Source organism: Callionymus lyra, chromosome 18 (assembly GCF_982586985.1).
Source record: "Callionymus lyra chromosome 18, fCalLyr1.hap1.1, whole genome shotgun sequence".
Taxonomy (NCBI): domain Eukaryota; kingdom Metazoa; phylum Chordata; class Actinopteri; order Syngnathiformes; family Callionymidae; genus Callionymus; species Callionymus lyra.
The window spans coordinates 6,472,566-6,495,621 of NC_141835.1; the positions used below are offsets into that span (position 1 = coordinate 6,472,566).

At 42.6% G+C, this 23,056-nt stretch overlaps 1 protein-coding gene across 1 annotated transcript; it reads right to left on the reverse strand.

Moving 5' to 3' along the window:
• Window positions 1-1,242: 1,242 nt before the first annotated feature.
• Window positions 1,243-22,190, reverse strand: sertad4 (SERTA domain containing 4). The gene is made up of 4 exons (XM_087779287.1): window positions 22,003-22,190; window positions 4,071-4,240; window positions 3,802-3,917; window positions 1,243-3,717 (listed from the first exon to the last, which is right to left on the reverse strand). The coding sequence occupies exons 2-4, from the start codon at window positions 4,219-4,221 to the stop codon at window positions 2,977-2,979; spliced, it is 1,008 nt and encodes a 335-aa protein (XP_087635413.1). The 5' UTR covers window positions 4,222-4,240; window positions 22,003-22,190; the 3' UTR covers window positions 1,243-2,976.
• Between the last annotated feature and the right edge of the window lie 866 nt (window positions 22,191-23,056).

Here is a 23,056-nt window from a genome sequence, read left to right on the forward strand (position 1 = left end):
TAGGGCCTTCTTCCTCGTTGACCGAGTCATTGTATTTTCCCCAATTTTGCTCACCAACGCTACAATCAGATTACATTGGTTACTCAAGCGTTCGGTGAGCATTGACTCAATATGGCACTCAAAGTTCCCCGAGCTACCAATCCTTTACCAACAACCACACTTTTGTCAGCACCTGTCCTGAACATGAAGACCCATCCTAAACGCAAAATTGGACGAATGATTTAAGACCCAAGCTACCGCTCTGTCCTCATCCCCACCTAAACCACACTTCCTGGTTTTTGGAGGCCATTATGAACCATATTAGCTTGTTGGCGTGACAGATGTTACATTAAAATAGTCATACAACAGGGTTGTCCAAAGAGGTTTTAGCGGGATAAAAACTTTTTTTTTAGCCTTTAGCAGCTTCCGCGTCGTTTGTCCGAATCTGTCGCAATCGGCCCGAAAAATTATGCTAGCGCCCTTTTAGATCTATGCTAGCATGTTAAAGGTACAATGGCATATTTAAAACTTAATGACATGGCCTTTGCATTTTTGATAAAAAGATATTTTTGTTTCTTAAAAAATATGGCTAGTACACATTCAACGCCATCACTGGCTGGATCTGTCGCAATCGGCCCGAAAAATTATGCTAGCGCCCTTTGAGATCTATGCTAGCATGTTAAAGGTACAATGGCATATTTAAAACTTAATGACATGGCCTTTGCATTTTTGATAAAAAGATATTTTTGTTTCTTAAAAAATATGGCTAGTACACATTCAAAGCCATCACTGGCCGGATCTCGCCTCCCGGACTTTGCGTCCAACGCCATCTTGAGTCGGACCCGTGTTCGTCTCCGCCGCCGGAACACAACGTGGATAAACGACGACAACACAACAGAGCGGTGTTGTTATTCAAACGGATCAATGTTACTTTTCTCTTCCTGCGGCGCCGTCGCTTTTTTAGCGAGCTGATGGTTCTAATAATAGCGAGAGGTGAGAGATGTGAAGGTGTGCGGGCGGAGGCTGAGCGGCAGGAGACACACACCCCTGCGGCACAAAGTGTCATGAAACCATGATCTTCCATCTCCACCTCGCAACCCGGCTGTCGGGAAGTTCAGACCACCCCCACCGACACACAATGTACAGAAGGCTCCGCTGCACTGAACAGTTGAGGAAACGCATTAATTGACATTCGCATCTGTGGAAACAAAAGAAAGCCGTCGCACACGTCAGCGTCGACAAACAGCAGAAAACACACAAACGTTTATGTCGAACAAATCTTTTTACTGATCTTTACACTGGTCACAGAACATCACATGTAATCTCCGGTGAAGATTTAATTACAGTTACACGTCTCAGAAACAGTCACTGCTTCCGTCATCGTCGTTAAAAAAATAACACGTTAACTCACAGGTTTTTTTCAAAGAGACGACTCGAGCGGGCTCGTCTTTTCTTCTTATTCTTTTGTTTTTTTTTTGTACATTTAGCGGCACGAGAGCCAAAAACAGTCGTCGGGGGGGACGAGTTAGTGACGTTTTAGTCCGGGTTTGGTTGATTCAGAGTTCGACGAACAGTCATGAGGCAGAGATCGGATGAAGGTTCGGAGCTGCACAATATTCAGAAGGTATTCAAAAGCTCATGTCTTGAAGCATGACCACCTGTCAAACACGGCCCGGGGGCCATTTCTGCCCCATTATGTCCTTTTATGAGGCCTGCTATAGATTAATAAATGGATAAAAGTTGAAGTCAATTAGAAGTAACAGTAAACCAAATACTGGGACCTTGTATGAAGATAGTGTTCAGGAATTTTCAGTAAAATGTTTCAATAAAAAGAAACAAAACCCAAGTTTTTCTTACTGTGACTAATCAATTTCCCGAAGGAGACCTCCTGAGGAATCAATAAAGTTCTACCTAGCCTAACCTAAAGTTGTCTTCAGGAGGTACCAGGACAGAAAACAATGCGGTAGTAACTTGAGACAAAATATTGTGCAGCTCTACGACCGTGATCGTCGGCGCCACCTGGATTTTTTTTCTTCCTTCTTTTGAACATCAAGTGCGATTTAAAAACATGCAGACCAGTCGAACGTTGGGGCGCGAGTTCCTTTAGAAATGGACGTCGACACGCCGTGTTCTCTCTGACGACAACAAGCGCAAGAACGCACAAAGTAAAGACGAGTGAAACTATAAGGCACTTGGAGTTGTCGGTTCTACACCTTTGTGATTGTTGCTTGTGACGTTATACAACTGCTGCCTTGTCTCTGACGGAGCGTGAGGGCCACAGAAGGGAGGTTGTTCTCAACTTTTCTTTCTTGTGCTTTTGTACTTTGTGTGTGATTAACTCAAATATGTGTTTGTGATGAATGATTGAATGTTGTATTAATTTAGTGAAACTTTTTCCCTCCAATTTTTTGGATAATTTCCTATTCATTTTTCTTTCCCATGTACATTTTATTTGCTAGTTATTTGTTTAAAAGTGGCTGTTTTTTTCATCAAAATTTCAGTTATTTTTCTGATTTCATTTATTTTCTACTCATCAAACCCTTATCATGGTCTCAGGGGGACTATAGTCTTAATGGTCAATCTAGAACTTAAGTAAAACGTTAAAAAAAATACGGCTGATAGCGCTTACTATCATTAGCAACCTAGCATTTCAAAAGGTGCGAATCAGACCAGAATCCTTTCGTGGCCCTACACTCAGTCTCTTAAGTCACCATCTCTTGACGGCGCTCGAAGCGAAGCTAACGTTACCTCACATTTTAAATCAAGTTTGTCAAAATGCTACATGGCACACTCGCACCACCAGAACCTCTCGGGTCATTTAGGGTCCTGACACGAGACCATTGCACCAGTAAACTGGTCTTGGAGACAGTGCAAGAAATTCACTTTTGGGATTCTTCAGCTCAGCGCGACAGTCGGCCGTCTTTTTTTTTTTGTTGGACAGACGCCGCAGCTGATTGGTCGCTGGTATCAAGTCAACGGTGTAGAAGAGGATCAGAATCATTGTCTGTGAGCTCGACGTGGCCAAGTGTGTGACTTGTGGCGTTTTACTTCGGACTCGCACTGGCAATGCGTCGCTCCTTCCTCTTCCTCCTCCTCGTCGTCCTCCTCCATCTCGTCTCCTGTCCTTTCGCACATCCTAGTCCTACTTTTGCCCTCCATAGAAGAACCCGCTTCCTCTTTGTCCTCTTCGTCTTCCTCCTCCTCCTCCTCGTCTTCGTCGTCGTCGTGCTGGTGTAACGCGTGTCCTATCTTGCCGTGACCGTTGAGCTGAAGGAGGGACGACGACGACGGCGTGGACGGGCAGGCGGAGAGCGCCGCGTCGTAAACCGAGAAAGGGAGATGGAGGTAGTGACCGGCGGCTGCGGCGGCGGCGTAAAAACAGCAGCAGGTCTGCGCACAGTCGGACTGGAGCTCCCCCTGACCCGCCCGGACCATGCGGAAACGCTTGCGGAACGGCGGCCCGGCTTGGGGCGCGAGGCAGATCCGAGGAGGTAAAGCGTGGAGCGCCTGGTGCGCAGGGTTGGCGGTCGCCGGCAGGATGCAGGGAGCGGAGGCGAAGGCGGGATTGGGGGGGAAGCACCAGTCCGAGCTCTGGAGCAGGATCTCCGCTCGCAGGCGGCGTAGGAGGTTGTTGACGAGGACGGAGCGCCTCAGGAACGCCTCGGGGTCGTCGATGAAGCGCATCTTCTCCAGGGACAGGCGTAGGACGTGGGCCCTCTCTTCCAACACCGGCGCCACCTACAGGACACATAATTGAGGGACCTTAATTTGATACATCCCCACACTGCCCTCCCTCGGTGGAAACCACCTGTCTGTACTTACAGTTTGGCAGTAGGTCCTGAAGTTGAACGGAGCTTCGTCATCGTCAACAAACTTCCTCTTGAAGTATGCGATCTTGGACATGGACACATGGTCCGGAAACCGCCTGCAGGATGTTTCTGGAGGTTGACAAAAAAGAATGATGCTGAAGGTGGGAAGGGATCAGAGGAATCTTACCATCTTATCATGTTTGTTACAGTTAACTGAACCCGTTTGTCTTATGTTAATAGTTAGTAGACCGACTAGATCGTGATCATTGGTTCCACCAGTACCTTGCGTGAACTTCTCTTCGGTACTGCATGTAGGGGCCGGGCTGGACTGGCAGGTCTTGGTACAGCGTTCAGATCCCCACACAGGCTTGTAGGAGAGAGGAGGGTCTCCCTCTGGGTCCAGGAAAGGATTCATGGACAAAACGAGGGTCATCTCTCTCTCCGGTTTGGCTCTGAAGAGGAAAAAGTAAAGTCCGGTGTCAGTCTTCAGTACAAAGGTTTTTTAAACGTATTTCTGATCAGACCACATACAATATGTTGGACTAATCATGTGTTCAATGTTAACAAGATGTCTTTTAATGACGCTGGCGGCCGCGTCAGCATGTGTGCGAACGAGTTACACTCGTCTCAGGCGGCGTGACGGATCCGAAACGGCAATAACGCCATCAAGCAGGAAGAATTGGCAGATGGCTGCTGCCGTAACAAGTGGGACGCAGATGGAGGGATCACACACCCTCACACACCCTCACACACCCTCACACCACCGACTCCCCATCGATTAGACGGTGGAAGCGTTTGAGATGTTTGACACCAATTTGTCGGCTGGAATGGATCCCAAAACAGGGAAGGTGTGTCAACAGCGAGAGCAAAGAGCGGCGCCAGTGGGTCGGAGAACCAATCCAGCTTGACAAATGACACGATTTGCTTCATCTACATGGTGTAATGACTTCTACGGCTGGGAGATATAGCGGATTGAAACAAACGTTTAGACGCAAACGTGACTCTTTCGAAGTCTCAAGAGATTTTAGGCTTGAGTGAGGAGGAGGCGAAGAGAGTAGAACTGTGGGGAAGTCGGGCGTCACGGGACAAATATTACTTGTGGGATATCAACCGACTGAACTCACAAAATGCTGACTCGTTTAAATAGCATGAAGAGCAAAAGGTCTTCAGGCTACGTCTGATACAAATGTCTGGTTCAATTTCCTTTAAATAACAAAAAAAAGGAAAAGTTTTTTCAACGTCCTATCACATCATAGACAGATGGTTCAAAAAGTGCTGTCGTTAACTGTTCATGGGAAAGAAAAACATGAGTTTATTTTCAAAAGTATACAAAACAAGAACAGGGCGAGAGCATACCGCCCCCGAAAAAAGTAACGTAACATGACGAGCCTTAAGAGTCGTTTCCTAATTGTTGCTGGTTTACGGTTACTGCTGTCAACCAGGTCGAGGGTGAATTCTAACCACAAGACCACAAGTATGATGTCAGTTCAACCGCGTTCCTGTATATTCCTCTGGCATCATTTCAAGATTCGACTTCTGTTTGACTATGTTGCTAATATTAGTTCAACTGCAACACAATTTGCAATGAACAAATATTAGCAACATAGTCAAACAGAAGTCGAATCATTGACTGCACTTTGTGTTTATCTTCTTTTTTTTTTTTTAATCAAAATGTAACTTTGAGTGATAGCTGTAACTGCAAAAGCCATTAAAGTAAAAGATCAATCCTTCAAAACCGACCTGGATCCAGATGGTTGACCAGAAAACCACCAGAAATCAACATCAGTAGTTTTTATGGTTTAGTCAGACAAATAATCTAGTTAAACCTGTGCGGCAATAACAATACAATCCAACTTGCAAATGCTAAACAATCAACGACAAATATGTTCCATAAGCTTATTTTTTTAACCATATTTTTAAGCTATATAAGCATTCAATCTTACAAAAGATGACTGGGAATCGTTTCAGTCTGGTGACATTTTAAAACGAACATGTTTTTATTTCTTTTTTAAGTCTTTTGTGTAGCAGAAAAATCCCAGAGTGTAAAAAATCCTGAAAACCTGTGGTATGTTGAACACTTAGAGAACTTGAACTCAAGCACACAATGAAGAAAAACTCCAGCGTAACGTGGGCTGAGATTTTAAGTGGTTCCACATGGACCACGTTGGTGAAACAAAGGTGGATCTCTGAATGTGAAGTGCGATCCAAAGAAAGTGTGAACGATCACGTGCACACATGTGTGAATGAAAGTTTGGAGGAAGCGGTAACTTAAATACCACGGGCGGAAGTTTGGAGAACAAACCACAGCTGAAGTCAACTCCCAAGTTTCCCGAGGAAACACCTGTCTCAGGAACAGTTGAGGACAACCTGTCCACCTCCTTTTCACAGGACATTTGCAATTCCCTCTGTGTCTGTGCGAAGCCGCCGGCGTCAGAAACTGAATTTTAAGTCCGGTTCTTTTGATCACGCGGAAAAGGCTGTCACGCCGCTGACTGACAGTTCCTCCCCTTCATGCAGAATAAATGCACATCCAGATGTTTCTGCGTCAACAACTGGACGTCCCCGTCACATTCGTTTCCCAACCCCGGAACCATTCCGCGGCTATTGTCTATGCTTCCTTGATAGCCCGAGATGAAACGGCACCATCTTCGCCCCTGTTGGGGCGGCTGATTAAAATGTCCGCTTCAATAAACCCCCCGCTGTGCTCGACTGAACAGCTTTATTTCTCTCGGCTGCTTCGTGCGCATTTGCTTCCAAATCACTGATAAGACACACTGACGCCCGACCCGATCGCGTGCTGTTCTCACCTAACACATGCTCTTCACACGTCCCTGCGGCAATAATTGGAAAATATATAAATGCAGATTTATTCTCGCCAACAGATATTTCCGATACCAAGGTGTGGGGGAGTTAAACGTTGTTTCTTTAAGCAGGTTTTTTTTCATTAAAAAATTGCATTGAGCTCATGGTCAGTCCTGAAAAAAAACATCTGGAGGTTAGCATTCGAACAGATAGCATCACTGCACTTATGGCTACATTCAAGATAAACCAGTTCCTGAGGGTGTTAAACTGGGTCGAGGGAAGTGTTGGCCCGATGGCTCCGCGTGCTGCCCACGCGCCACAACCTTGTAGTAGTGGTACAGGGACATACAGATGGAAGTATTTATTGTTTGTCGACATAAAAATCTGTGATCAGAGAGAAAGAAAAATCTGAAAAACTTCTTCCTTGAAGGGGATGACTAATGTGAGACGTCTGCGGTTCAGTGGGCGGGAGGCTTCGTGGTACTTTGGTATCCCTGCTGCAGTAGATCGAGGGGTGTCTGAGCGAAGGGTGGGGATCTGGGAGCGATAAGCCTGCACCTTGGCAGTCTCCTGTGCTGTGTCTCAAATCGCATACTAATCTTAGTATGCTAGAAGTTAGTATGCATCAGTTTAGTATGCATACTAACTAGTACGCAAATTCTCCACAGATAGTATGTCTCAAATCAAACCCTGAAGCTACACACTAACCGGAAATCACATGACAGCTTCTTCTTCTACTTCTATTTAACGATGTTTCAAGCAGCTGTTTGAACGCTATCGCCGACACCTGCTGGCAGCACGTATTGCAACTTTGGAAAAAGAAATAAAGAAAAAATATGAGAATCTAAATAATCGCGAGATATTTAAGCTGGTATCAGCACCGAAGACGTGTTTATCCTCCTACTGCTGCTGAAAATACACATTTAAGTATATGCATATATATGCATTTATATACGACGTAACTTCCGTTTAAAACGTCACTAAAATGGCGGCTGTTTAGTATGGTTAGTGTCCATCGAACCATGCTAGTTTTGTGGGCGTGTTAGTACGCCAATTTAGTATGCATGGCGCACTAAATTTCGCATACTAAGAATTGAGACATACTAACGTACTAAAAATACTAACTTTTAGTACGCTAGTATGCGATTTGAGACACAGCACTGGCGAAGCTCCTGACTGACGAGTGAATAGAAGCAGCTGCCGACTCCACGAGATGAGGCGGACGACCGCCTCAACTTGCCCCCGGGCGTCACGGAAATGTTTTTTTTGAATTATCTTTAGAAAGATCGCCTTCCGTCGACATATGTGTTATTCATGAGATCTCAGACCCCACCACGGACCACCGACGAGGGCCAATCGTGCCACGGTGCTCAAGTGCGTCTGTAAATTAGCCTCGATGGCCTCTCCCCTCATTTCCCTCCGGAGCCGCTTTGTTACCCAAAGCTATTTTCCTCTCCATCACCTCGACTCGCTGCCGCCGTCGCAACGTTTGCTCGGGCACAAAGAAACAAGCGTGCCATCACTCCCTCTGCCCTCCGTGGGGACCTCCAGCTCCACGTCTCTACCCCCCTCCACCCTCCCTCGCCTTGCCATCCCTTTCATCCAGAATCTCAATCCCTCACTTTCGCGTTCTCTCTCTCTCTCTCTCTCTCTCGCCGACATCCTTTCAACGCTGGTCACAGATGACAGCTCACTGAACACGGGGGGTAGAGGAGAAAAAAAAAAAAAAAACACAATGAGAATACCGACAGAGTCGCTTTCCTACATGTACAGCAATACTTCTTGTTCTTCAAAGAAAGGCAGGGGGAGGGAGGGGGAGACGCCGCGAACAAGTATGCGAGCATTTGCGCAAAAGGAGAGACGGAAGGGTAGAGGAAACAAGAAACGGGGAGAGAGAAAAAATCTCCCGAGGGGATATCATCCGTCTCTTTCTGTCTGCGTTTTGGCAGGGATGTGAGATGATCGCAAGTGAACGCTGGCTGTGTTTGTGTTTTACAGTGTGTGTTTGAGACATCCAGGAGTGTGTAAAGGTGTTTGTCAGACACTTCACCTCAGTCTTAGGATTCTTTACCCCCCCGCCCCCCCCTCACCGTCCGACTCTCCATCTCCACTTCTATTTCATTACACCGTTTGATGATGAGCCGGTAATTGCGGCGCCGGCGCATCACGAGGCGAAAGCTGTGGGAGGGAGAGCGGGGTTCGGGGGTGAGCGGGGCGACGGAGCGAGGACGTGGACGGATGGACGGAATGAGTCAGGGCGGGAAAGATAAGTGCCGTAGGAGCTTGTCATGAGTGGAGACAGATCGCCTGCAGGGATGACTTCTGCTGTTGTGATTGACTCACCCCTTCCAGCGCTTCGGAATCGACAAACACACTCAGACATGCACAGCGTGTCGTGTCCTGAAACGTTGTGATGGGGAAGTTAACCAAGGCCACGCGAGTCAACGCGCTCGGTATTTTCGACTGAGATATATTTTTGGGAAAATGTGCGCTTGGCTCAAACTGCTTTCCGTATTTCCGTAGACCTTTCGAACGAGGAGCCCCACGGCAGCCATCAAACCAAGAGGTCATTTTAGCGAGTGTACCGAGCATCGATTTGTACCTAATCTCTTGTATCCATGTGGTGAACCAAATGGATACGCAACACTGCAGACTAGGGCTGCACGATAAAAATCTAAAATGTCGATATCGCGATATTGGCAGGTGCGATATGCGTAAAAAACATCTGTGATAATTTATAATGTTTTATTGTATAAAATAAGCACTTTGACCAATCAGTGTCACGTTCTGTAAAGTTGTCAATTTGTACTTCTATGTCTCGTTGTCGTTTACGTCTATGTCTGTCTGTTAGCTGTGCTAGCTAGGCTCGGTTGCTATGGCAACGCGTCTTGCCAGCGCGCTGACTTGACGGGTCAGTATATCCACGGAAGTAATACTAACTTATGAGCTACTCAAATACGACCGATCCAGTCACTCGTCTCTTTTAACCCCCTTAGCAACATATTGTAAGTACTTTTTATCTCGTCTTAGTTGTTTTCAATGTTCTTATACGATCGCGGAACTTCCAAACAAGTGTAAACGTGTCCGCCGTATGCTAGTGAGCCAAGTTGTTAGCGTCAGGGCATGTATAAACCATTATGTGTGCATGTACAAAGAGGTGGGTTTTATTATTGATTTGGTGATATCGCGACACGCCGACGGCTCCTCTCTGATGTAGCTCAGTTTCTGGGAAACCGATGTAAGTCCCGCGAAACTGAGCGTTATAAGTGATATTTTTCTCCAATCTGTCGGCACCGAAGCGCGGGAATAAAAGGAGGGAAATATCGCATCGTTTTCATTATCTAAACCCCCGTACCTCCTTAACAGTTCTCGTGGATGCGCGTGCACACGGCTACATTTTTAGGTGAAAGAAAATAATATCGATATCGCAATTCAAGACACCAATATCGAATATCGCACTTATTCATAACATCCTGCATCCCATCTAAATTCACCACTTCCTGCGTAATGGAGGCATAGAGACGTCGAGTTAGAAGGCGAGTGTGATTATGATTATGTACGTTTTTGTTCGAAGGCGATTTTAAAGTTTTAGGATGAAAGTTCTACTCACAACGATGTTGCGAAAAGTTGGAGATTGTGACATAAACAACAAGAAGGCTACTCAGTCATACCATAACAAACATAGTGTTCTCAACAGTCAGAAACAGTAATGTAGGGAAATGAAACTACCTAAAATTATTCAAATTCACCATTTTTTATTTTATTTATTTGAGGATTCATATCTTTTTCCTCCATTCAATCCGTCATGATTTCACACGACTGTGAAACTGCCAGATATTTAAAAATACAACTATTAAACCTAAATGGTTATCAATGTAAGACAGCTGGTCGTAATGTTGTGGCTCATTCATCCCTAAATAACCGTCAGATAAAGGCTTCGTAACGTTCACCTGTGTGTGATTCGCCCTGATTACTGATGAACCAAAAGGTTGCCAGTTCTCGCTCCCGCTGGACCGAAGCGCCTCGAGCAAGGCAGCTGCACAACAAACAACCTGAAGTTTTAAGACCCGGGAATCTTGGGAAACGCTCAACGAAAAAAAAGAATGACGCACAAGAGTGTTTTCTAGTATCGCTGCTTTTTGTTTTGCCTGGATGTTTACTCCGTGATCTTTTTGTCCAGGTTTTTTTTTTGCGAGCGTGTGTTCCTGCGCCTCGAGGGACCCGAGAGCAGTGGAAAGAGTTAGCGTCTGTGGTTTCGCATCAAAAACAGATTCCAGGCTGCCCCTGAGCACCGAGGAGTCGAGCCGACGTGTCATGCTTTATAAACCGAGGAGATTCTGCTTCATAAATCTGGATCCGGAGACTGTCGGGAGAGTAATGGTAGGAGTTTGTCATGCTCTCGCGTCACGCGAGGAGTGTTCTTTGAACGCGAGCTCCAGCTCAGAAGGTAAAGTTTGAAGATAATCTCCAGTTGTTAGTCAAACAACTTAACCAGAACCAGATGTTGTTGTTTTTTTGGCTCTCAGAAGACATTCCTCTTCTTCTTGTCCTAGCTGGGCCAGATAAACTCAACTGGACTTTTTATTTTTCCTCAAGGGTGTGAATGTCTTCCTTAAGAAGACACAGACAAGAAAACTTAAAAAACTGTATTTGAGATTTGCCTTTTCGATGGCTCGCCTCGCCAAGACAAGTGGTCCAGAGAAGATTAATTAATAATGTGCAACAAAAGAACAGTGACTAAAGCCCTAAACAGACATTAGTCACAATGATATTTCATAAGGAAGGACAATCCTATCTACAGGTTTTAAAATAACTGACTTAATCAACATACAGTTTTCAACTTTTATCAGAATAGTCCATTTATTCAAACGTTAATAGATATATTTGAAGTGTTTCAGTGATTCTTTTCTATTGTTTTTTTCTTAATAATGTAATTAAAAAAATATAAAGATAAAGGCTATAATAGGGGTAGTAACTGTGGCAAAAAAAACAATCCAAAACGCATTAAAAATAATTACAACTTAAATAAAAAAGAAATAAAAACATAAAAAAAAGTAATTGAATGAAAATTGGAGTCAGTCTACTGTCACCTTCTTAGTGAGAACATTTTCAAAATGTCAAACTTTTCATTTTGGTTCAAGAAAACGGATCTAATCGCCTCGTAATAAGGTAGTCGTTTGTGTGTATATTATACTGATGAAAATGTCTTACCAAAAATATCACCACATCATTTGGTTGTCAATGGAAATTCATTTTATTTCATGGGCAACAACAACAAAAATAACCAATTCTGTCAGCGGCTGTATTCCTTCCTAATTTTGACTGGTTTCATGTTAATGTAACTAATATTTTTGGACACCAGAAAAATGCCTTTACATACACATCTGGTCCACTAACCAATAGTTTGCTATCTAGCTACATAGCTACAAACACAGATCTTGACTTGACTCGTCATTTGTTCTGGTGATACGTTGATGTGTAGGAATCGACGGGCCTGTTGATGCGACGTCTAGCACGAATTCACAAATCACCTTGAGAAACGCACAAAGCGGCAAAAACGATGCTTTTGTCGCCTCGTCCTTGTCAGTAGGTGCGTTTGTGCTTTTTCAGACCAATCTGAGCGGCGAGTGGGCGAGAACCTGAGAGTCTCAACGAGAGAGACTTCGTCGCTCTGTGATCTCACAGCAGGAACCTCGGGAAAAACTTGCTGGAGGACTCGAGAGCTGCCAAGTCGAGTCTCCTGCCATCTCCTGAGTGTGACGGATGCTGCTCGTGTTCGCGGAGCATAGCTATCGAGGGTGATGTGACTTGACAGCGAGACGACTACTGAGGCCTCATGAGACCAAATAGCTACATCCGGTCATCGGTATCCGATTTCAGACTCACTTTTGAAGTCCCTTTAAATTTCATATGAATTTTTCTACTACTTCGGGAGTCCAAAATGTCCACGAATGTTATCTAACCAACTGGCCGAGCGATTCACGGCGGTCATAACAAGAGTAGACACGATTCCATGCATGTCATCCAGCCATTTGTGCGCGACTTCTACATCAAGCTAACATCAGACACTAGATCATTTACGATCCTGTTATCTCCACGTTGTTTTAATTGCTCATTGTTATTGGGAAGGTTTGGTTTTGTTCTTGTAAATTGTGAGTTGGTTCCTTATTCTTTTATAGGTTTCCTGTGGGTGCTACGGTTTCTTCCCACAAGGTTGAAATTGACGCCACTAAATCATCAGTTAGCGTACGGTCTACCTGTGTTGCTAGCATATTAAAAAACTATCTCCACTTTTCACGATTTTGACCGTCTACCTCCAAAACGATATTCGCATTCCGGCTAACCACTAGGTATCCAAGGGTACTGACATGACCATTAGAAACATGTTTTATTATGTCATGCATGTCAGGGGTCCCCAAATTTTTTTTGTACCGCGGACCAGTTCAATGTCAGGATTGTACTAGCAGACTGACGTTCGGCTAGAAAAAAGTAAAAATACAATAGCACGACCTGCAAAACAAACTACATCTAAGTGCGTGAAAGAAAAACAACATCTGGCAATAACGCTGAATCAGCAAGAGCTCTGGACTGGTTACATGAAGATATTTGTGTATTTGCTTTTATGTACATTTGGTTGTATGTCGACAATGGTGTTCTGTATGTATGTGTCTCCAAACTTTTAAAGACTTTGTAAGTTTGTGTTTATCCATTCACACACACTCGCTAAACTGGACAGCCTTATTAAGAAGGCCGGTTACGTCCTAGGGCGCCCCCTGGATCCTGTGGAGGAAGTGTCTGGGAGGAGGATAAAGAGCAAGCTGGCCTCCATGAGGAAGAACTTGTCTCACCCTCTCCAGCACACACTGAGGGCATTGAGGAGCTCCATCAGTGATAGGATGCTCCATCCCAGGTGTGTGAGGGAGAGGTACCGCAGGTCCTTCCTCCCTGCTGCCATCAGACTCCACAACAAGAACACAGCCAGATAATATTAAATATAAAAACAGCACCTCTTCTTGTTATTTTTGTAAATATGTTGTATACATAATATGGTGCAGATTTCTATTTTATTCTATTTAGATTTTTTACATTTCATTTTTATTTCTGGGTGTTTTTATTTTTTGTATATTGCTGTTTAAACCGAATTTCCCCTCGCGGGACAAATAAAGGATTCTGATTCTGATTCTTCTGATTCATACCTATGGACAATTTCCCAAAGTTATCAATCAACCTCTGTATGTTTATGGACTGTGGGAGGAAACCGGAGTGCCCGGAGTAAACCCACGTAACACAGGGAGAACACACCTACAGCTCAGTTACAATTGCTTCACGAACCGGTCCCTGGCCCATTGGGTTTCAGAAGTAACCATCAACCATCAAACCAAAACGGAGATACTTTTTTTTTAAAAGCAAATAGCCGTGATACGTTCCACTGGCTAACCATTTACCTGTATTTACGTGGCCCTGGTGAGGTCATAGAGGACCAGAAAACACGGATGACTTCGAATTGTTTGTGTCCTTTTCATCAACATTCCAGTGAAGTAGAGACGCCGCCGCTAAAAGCGAAGCGTTGATTGATGAAGCGATTCATCTCGGCGAGGAAGCGGCCAGTTGGCGGCGCGTCGACCACATTAATCAGACGTGGCGACCTCCATCTCTTGAAGGCTACATATTCACGTTCCTTCGCCTCTCGGATCATGTTAAAATGTTGCGTTAGATCTTCGCCCACAAAACTCCTTCAGTGGGAATTATTAAGCGGCTGAAACCTCAGATTAATATTTAACATTTGGAGTTAACTTCGAGTTCATCTGAGGATGCCGAGTCCAGGAAAAGTGATTCATAAATGCTTCTTGATGTGTGGCCTGTGGGGCCACATGGGGGTCCCTTTTAAAGGCCCTCTTAACTGATCAAGTTTTTAAGAGATCTTTAGCTTCATTTTTACGACATCTTTCAGTCTTTTTTCCTCATAAAAGTGGTTCTACAATAATTAACAATTGGGCAAAAAGAAACACAAAATCATAAACATAATAAGATGGTTATTTTTTATTAAAAATGTATAATATATAATATGTATTTTTAACAGTTTAGATTTAAGGATCTCATACTTATTTAACAGGATTCAGAGAAGTACATTTTAAGGAACAATACATGTCTTTTTTTCTTTTGAATGTTACTTTTACAGTACCGGAAACATTTTTGGAAAAATGTATTTGTGTTAGGAAACATGTACATATTTATTGGTTGGTGGCACCGGAAGGAAAGATTTGTACTGGAGGATTAAAAAACAGACAAACAAGGAGATTTACACTCAAATCATCAGATGTCATTTTACAGAAGTTTCTGTCAAACGGGATTTTGACAGAATCATCAAGGAGCACCAAAGAACTTATCAAAGGTCCCACTTTACTTCTCTAGGATTCTAACCCGCGATGTACAGGCGATCGTTTCGACCCAAACACGTTTAAACACAGAACATAGAGTCAAGACCAGTGAAGTGTGTTTTCACGTTTGAGTTTTCAATTGTAGTCGAGGATGGCAGGAGATCGAATATTCTGCGCGACAAGCTAATGCTATCGCTGCTACAGTTCGTGATTTCTCACGAGGCCTTTTTTTCTCCATTTCCACCCAGTTTGTGTGAAAGAACAAGACAGACGACTGATGTTCGCAGGGGGTTTTACTCAAATGCGGACAAAACAACCTGCCGCGTCCCTATCGGCGGTCTCCCCGTTATTTGGTCCGTGGTCGGTGGTTTTTTTTGGCCGCTTCTTAGCTTGTTGTCGTGCCAGCTCGCAGGATGTCAGGAGGCATCATGGCGGCTCGCAACTTGGTCGAGGGCCGTCTTGGCTGCGGTGGTGTGACTAAGTTGGGTTCGGGGGACCCTCCGGGGGTTTCGCCTGGCGCTCCTTGCTCTGAGTGGTGACACATGTGTTGTGACAGAGCAGCTGTACAGGGCTGCTTCATGGACTATCTGGGGCCGGCGTGCAGTGGCTGTGAGGGTTAACAGGGCCACTGCTCCGCCGCCGTCATGCTCCCAGACCACATTAATACTGATAAGGGCATCAGTTCGTGTTTACTTCTGCTCTCGCTGGTAAAAAACATTGCGTGCTGGTAAGCAGAGGAAACATTTTCAAGCCTCCCGGTTTTCTGCTTGGTTTCCACATGAGGGGATTCGTTCCTTCCCTTCTTTTCTTGAGGTGCGAGAATAGAAGGACGACAAACCAGAGAGCCGGTAAAGTCGCCTTCAGGGAGTTGTTTAAAGGATTTAAAAGCGTTGGAATTAATAGGAGGAATCTTTCTCTTTGAGCTGAATCTATAATCTTTTTATTTTTAATGTACGAGTTCCGTGGACTAAGATAAAGTCGGCCAAATCTTTGGAGGAAGTACGATTACTGGACCCGCAACTTTTTTGAAACCTGTGCTGTGTCTCAAATCGCATACTTCTCTTAGTATACTAGAAGTAAGTATGCATCAGGATAGTGTACATACTAACTAGTAGGCAAATTCTCCACAGATAGTATGTCTCAAATCAAACACTGCCGCTACACACTAACAGGAAATGACACAACAGCTTCTTCTTCTACTACTATTTAACGATGTTTCAACAGCTGTTGAACGCTATCGCCACCTGCTGGCGGCACGTTTTGCAAGTTTGGAAAAGGAAATAAAGAAAACATATGAGAATCCATATATTCGCGAGATATTTAAGCTGGTATCAGCACCGAAGACGTGTCATCCTTCTACCGCTGCCGAAAATACACTTGTAAGTATATATATATATATATATATATATATACCTGTATATATATTTATACTTCCGTTGTTGTCATTAAGATGGCGGCCGTTTAGGGTGGTTAGTGTCCATCGAACCATACTCAGTTTTGTGGGTGTTTTAGTGACAATTTAGTGTGCATGGAGCATTAAATTTCTCATACTAAGAATTGAGACGCACTTACGCACTAAAAATACTAACTTTGAGTACGCTAGTATGCGATTTCGGACACAGCACTGGTCAGAGAGTGGATGGATTTCAAATCTGATTTCTATAAATTGGACCAAGCCACGAGTCATTTCCCCTTCAAGAAAAAGTACTCAATTGGCAAAAGCTAAGTTTCTAAAAACAGAAAGTTTACCTCTTTTTTCATTATAATGAGCAGCAAACGACCACTAATCAACACAGACAACAAGATCTCTGGTGCACCACAGTTGACTACACAATGTCAACCTCACTTTAAAAGACAAGTGTTCTCTGTCAAGTGTGTTCTGCTACTCGTGACTCCGGTTCCGTTGAAGGATTGACCTCAACACTGAAAATGCTCATCGGTGGTTTCTTGAATGCCGCTAAAAGTGGTCAAACTCAGGAGATTGGAAGGAGCGTAATAGGTTATGAAGGTGACCAACATAGAAGGTTGAGGCACTGATGGGATGATCCGAGACTTTTCGACAGATACATGTAATAATAATAATAATAATAATCTCTATTTATATAGCGCCTTTCTAGACCAGGGTCACAAAGCGCTTTGACAGCCAGTCACACATACTGATGGGAGTAGGCTGCACCACATGGCGCCGAATCTTCCATCAGGAGCAATCGGGGTAAAGTGTCTTGCTCAGGGACACAAGCTCGTCTGGAGCTGGGATAGAACCTGCAACCTTTTGGACTGCAGGCAACCACTCTACCATCTGAGCTATGACTAGCATGGAGGCATGAGTGCAGCAGTGAAGGTCAAAAACAAAACCCAATTTCTAGTAGAATCATCACCATAGTCTTTAGTATTTTCACATTTTCGAACACAATTGGTCGTTTACTTCCACCAACACCTTCGATCTTCTCCATGTCTTTAAGACCTTACCTCACCTTTTTCTCCAAACCTCCCCACAAGTACCTCCGATACTTCTGGTGTTGCTCTTTGTAGCCATTTCCAAGAACGACCTCCGACTATCCCGTTACTTCTTCCAGCAGAATCCAACAGACTCAAACAACACAAAGATCAGTCGTATGTGCGACGCTAGCGACAACACAATTATGAAACTTAGAAAGCAGAAAGTCGCACGGAATCCACTCCGAGAATCATCTGCAGGTCTAACTGATCCGTTGTTTTCAAGCCGACGCACTCAGACGTGTTCGTCATAATGAAGCATCGCCTCGGGGGGGAAGAACAATTCAGGGACTACACCCTGCGGTCCTCGAAACACACAAGAATCAGCAGAACCTTTCTCGGCTCGGATGCAAAAAAGAGCAAGAGAAGGAAGGACAAAAGGCAGCTCAACCATCTCCCTCTCAAGTGTCCTCACCGGCGACACGCTGCCGACGTCTTTCAAAGGCCATCTCAGGCATGTTAAACATGTGCCGTACAACCCGATTATTTTCCGGCTTATTTGCCAATTACAAATCGGTAGCAGACTTCAAGAGCCGTTATTCTTGGCAGACCCGGTGCTGAAAAAGAAGCCGTTAAAAAAGAAATGTATCGACTGTCTACAGCCCTGCGTCGTGTCAGCTACGAGCCCTGTTTTCGTGAAACGCCGCTTCCAGATGCGAGACCCCCGTGTCCTGCTGAGCGAGATGAATGGCTTCGGAGGGCTGCAGGCTACCTACAGGTTCACATCCCTAATGAGCGCAAGAGTCTGCTGAGAGCTAGATATGATTGATAGCGCCACGGCAGAATTGGAAGAGGAGGAATCACAGCGAGGGCTTTTTGATGAGCAGAAGAAGAAGGAAAAAAACACCAGAGAGAAAGGGGTTCTTTGGCAGGAGGCGAAGAGACGGAATCTGGCGTCTGACTTCTGTGACTCGATGCCAGGGAACTTGTGTCCAACGCCGCGACCGAAGCTAGCGGAGATCTGAGCTGGATGTTCATCCACAGTTTTCACCACGACTGATTACAAATTGATGGTGGATTCCTTGGGATTTTGTGTGTTTTTTTTGCCACAGTCGAGTAAAATAAATGGTGTTTATTTTGGATCCATCGGCCTGAGCAAGTTTATCTACTAGTCAACCTGGACTAAAAAACTAAATAAAATGGAAAATTTCCAACAAACCTATGATCTACCACTATGACAAAATTTTTGTCAACTTTTTAAATTAAAAAATATTCAAGTATATTCTGTTCTTTTTTCTTTCTTCTTTACATTTTTCTTTCACGTCACTTTCTTTTTGTTTGGTGCTTCCTACTGTTCCTACTGGCTTTTTGAAACAATACAAATTATTTTGTCTATTTTCACCTCCATAATGTCCTCAGGCAACATCTTCCTTTGTGAACAATCTTTTATGTTTTCATATGTTCCCTTTTTTTTTACTCGCCTGTTTTCTATTTGAAAAAATATTTTGGCTTTTTTTCCCCGTTACTATTTTTTTTTACTGCTTACTTACTCACTTGTAGTACAATAGAAAAGGAAGAAAATAATGCCTTCTTACTTTTTAAGGTAGTTTTGACAAAAATAGTAAATTAAATAAAAATTTAAATAAAAATGTAATCAATTTTCTTTTACAAGACCTTTCCCCCTAAAATTATTATTATTATTTTAATCTTTACATATCATTACTTACTTACTTAGTATTTAGAGGTTTTGTGTTTTTAAATCAATATACATTTTGTTATTCTATTAATTACTTTTGTTAATTACCAAAGTTTGCACCATTTTTTTTGTTTCTGACCCAAATTAATGTGGTGGCAATTTGTCTTTTTTTGTAAAGTAATTGATGTTTATAAGTATTCATTTTTTCATCGATTGAAAAACACAGACTAAACACCAAAAGATGAACAGAATAAAAACACCAGATGGTTCAGCGACTCCTACAAGCTTTGGTACTGAAGGTACCGCCCACAAGTGGATCTGAACTTTCTCTTGGCTCTGAACTCAAGACGTTGACTGGACCATCTTGACTATTATAAGACAACAAAAAATACGCTTTGGAACGAACTCTGTGTTTGATGATCTACTGACTCCTTTAAGAAACATCTTAAGACGTTTCTATTTGTTCAGGCTTTTCCTTGATTTTCTGGAACTACTGTTGTGTTATCAGTTTTATCTTGATCTTTAAAGTATATACTTTATTGAATATTGTTTTGATTGTTTAAGCGCTTTGTGACCCTGGTCTAGAAAAGCGCTATACAAATAAAAATTACTTACTTACTTACAGTACATATACATGTACTGTACAATATATTCATTACTTCCATGACCGTTACAGGTTCAGGTTTAGACGTGTAACATGTGGATCATGTTGGCTAGTTTTTCCTCGAAAAGGTAAATAAAAGCTGGAAAATTCCTGAGGAGAACTTGGAATTCTTCCCCAACAACCAAAGCTCCGGCTCCTCGCTGCCCACTCCGGCGGACCGGGGTCTTAGTCGGCGTCAGACATGACAACGAGCGCGAGGGGATGGGGGGGTATTAGAGTCGAATAAATTTCACTTAAACCGACTGAACTCCGGGCGGCTTTAGCGCCGACATCTTGAAGGATTTGCAGTCGGGAGCGCTCGCCGTTAGCATAATGATGAGCGGCTGGATGGGAGCCAGGAGGACGGCCGGTTATGTCAGCTCGCATAATGTGTTCACGCCGAGCCGCTGTCGTGCCGTGAGCCGGGCTGACCCGATCCGCCGGATCCTGTTCCAGTTCGTGCGCCGGGCGACGTTGACAGCGATAACCAAGAGTTTTTAACGTTTCTCGAGCTACAGACGTCGTTAAACGGTTAAAGACTTGAGGAAAGTGAAGGAGCTTCTGAAAGCAAATTCTCTGGATTTTCCAAGACTTACGATGACATTTAATACACTTTTTTTCTAAGACCAATCTTGTACCGATTATCAGAAAGTTGGGTCACGTGTATAGACGTTTTTTTTTTTTTACCCAGAATTCTTATAGCTCTAATGCGAGATACTTTGCTAGCCAACGTCATTTCTCCAAGGTCTGTCGCTATTTCACTTAAAGAAGAAAGAGCAGCAGATCTACTTTGAGTATCTACCGAACGACTGAGCTTGTTGTATAATGGTCCAAAAACCAAAAAAAAAGAGAAAACTGATTTTGGACTCTTTATCTGTTCTTCCTGTTAATGTTATTGACCAGAGATGATTCCAGGAAAAACGATCGATCAATACATCTAGATCTTTTAGCTAGAAAAACGACCAATACACGTAACAACAGTTTTTACGTTTAACGTTTTTTTTTCTTCCAAAAAGCCGAGAGTATAAATAATGAAGCAAAAGCATGGAACGGGAAAGTTTGTGCTACAAGGAAGAAAAAGGGGCGTGTCCAGAGGTGGACTCTGGGAGATTTTTTTATTATGACCAAAGTGCTAATGTAGCTTAAATGCTATAGGTGCTAAATTATTTATTTAAATGAATAAATAAAAGATGTTTAAATTCTAATTGGGTTTTTTTTTAGCACCACGTTTTGTCACAACGTAGCCACACTTCTCCTTCCTTGTAAAATGTTGTAAATGTAAAATATTATTTTCTAGATTGCGTAAAGATGACAAACTCAATCAAAAGTAGTTTTGATTTTAACAACAAAACTGTTTTACTTTCTTTATTAATACTTTAGTTAGTTAGTTATTAAGTTACTTCAATTCTCAGCTACACACACACATCAGTTTGGAGTTGAAAACACAACAACAATTATTTTTGATTTACCCGTTTTTCAACCTACTCACCTCACTTTTACGCCAATATATAAACATTCGTTCGTAAACGTCGTCGCCCTCTAGCTGTGAACTTCCACTCAGTGTATTAGAAAAAAAAAAGACCATTTAGGCAAGACTAGGGACATCCTGGAAAGCCTGCCAGTCCATCTTATATAATAACAATATAATCTTGTATGGAATTTGGTTCTTCATGTATATTTTTATCACTACATGTCAAGTTAACAAGTGCTTTGATGTTTATTAGTAACAAATGTGTCAAATTAATGATTAAAACGTATTTTATATTTTTTTATTTAACAGATTTTCACGTATTTAATAGCAAATAGTTGATATTACGTATAAGAATCCAAGCTAGAAGTGAGTTATGCTGTTATTTTAAAAGATACAAACCATAAAAAACAATCACACTAAAAAAAACAAAAACCTGCTAAAACATCCGCACAGAAAAAAAAATGTTCGCGACCTCGTGTGGTTCAGATAAATATGGTCAAAGGTCCAGATTTTTACACGAAAACAAACAAAAAATAACCTTAGATGTTTTGGGAGGAAACCAGAGAGAAACTCAAGTACATCAGACGAACAATGTGACCCAAAGGTTTCCGGTTCGATTCCCGCCGTGACCATAAACAACACAAGTCTTTTGTTCAAACTCAGTCATAGTTTTATTTTGTGTTTTTAATTTTTTTTTTTAATATATATATATATTACGTCACTTGTGTTGTTTAAAAAACGAGGGAACGTTTTGGTGACGATGTTGGGTTAAGGACAGGTGTTCTTACCTGCTCCGATGTGGCGGGAAAAAAATCCTCCAGAAGTCGCGGACAAGAAGCGAAGCTAACGGCGGCTAAACGTCGCTTCTGCTCCCGCGGCTGAGAGTCAGGTGAGTGTCCGCTGCTAGTCCTTCCATCCACGGCGCTGGGCGGCGGAGAGTCCCGGTGCGAGGAGGCTGGAGTCTCGGCAGCCGCGGAACAACAACAGCCTCATCCCTCCCAGAGACCGCTGGTGACGCCTTCACGGTCGGCTCGGAATTCTCAGTGCTGGTTCATTCACGAGAAAATCGCACCTTTTTCATTAAAACATTTCACTTTATTAACATTATAGTCTTACATGTTATTCATGACGTTTTAACTAATGCAATTAATTTACTTTACCGAAAATTAATTAAACCTTTTTTGTTTTTTTAAGTTATACATATATTTTTCAAATAAAACCATTTTCTTTTTAAATATATTAAAGTCAGTATTATGATAAGTTCATATTATAAGTAAGTAAGTAAGTAAGTAATTTTTATTTGTATAGCGCTTTTCCAGATCAGGGTCACAAAGCGCTTAAACAATCAAAACAATATTCAATAAAGTATATACTTTAAAGGTCAAGATAAAACTGATAACACAACAGGAATTCCAGAAAATCAAGGAAAAGCCTGAATTATTTCACTTATTAAGATAGTTTGCCACACTTCAGATTATACTTAACAACTACTTTTAATTCTAAATACACACTGTGTTAATAGTTTAACTGTATTTTTTATTTATTAACTTCCTAAATGGTCGAACCCTTCACTGATAATAGCAATGAAATTAATTACGTTTCTGTTTAGAATTTATCACCATAATTATTGCAGGAAATATCTTTACAATTACTTATGTTTTACTTATATATACGAACATTTTCTTTTACTTATGAGAACAGCACTTTTGGTCACAACGTAGCCATACTTCTCCTTCCTTGTAAAATGTATTTTAGGGTGATTATTTTTTTTTAGGTTGGGTATAGTTGACCAATTTAATCAAAAATTGTTTTTATTTCTTTTTTTTGTTTTGGAACAAGAGC

Bases quoted from the DNA above. Each gene is read 5' to 3' on its own strand.
- sertad4 (XM_087779287.1), bottom strand. From the start codon at position 4,221: ATGACCCTCGTTTTGTCCATGAATCCTTTCCTGGACCCAGAGGGAGAC. The intron at 3,918-4,070 runs GTACTGGTGGAA...GTCAACCTCCAG, and splicing joins CGAAGAGAAGTTCACGCAAG to AAACATCCTGCAGGCGGTTT. The intron at 3,718-3,801 runs GTAAGTACAGAC...TGTGTCCTGTAG, and splicing joins TCAGGACCTACTGCCAAACT to GTGGCGCCGGTGTTGGAAGA.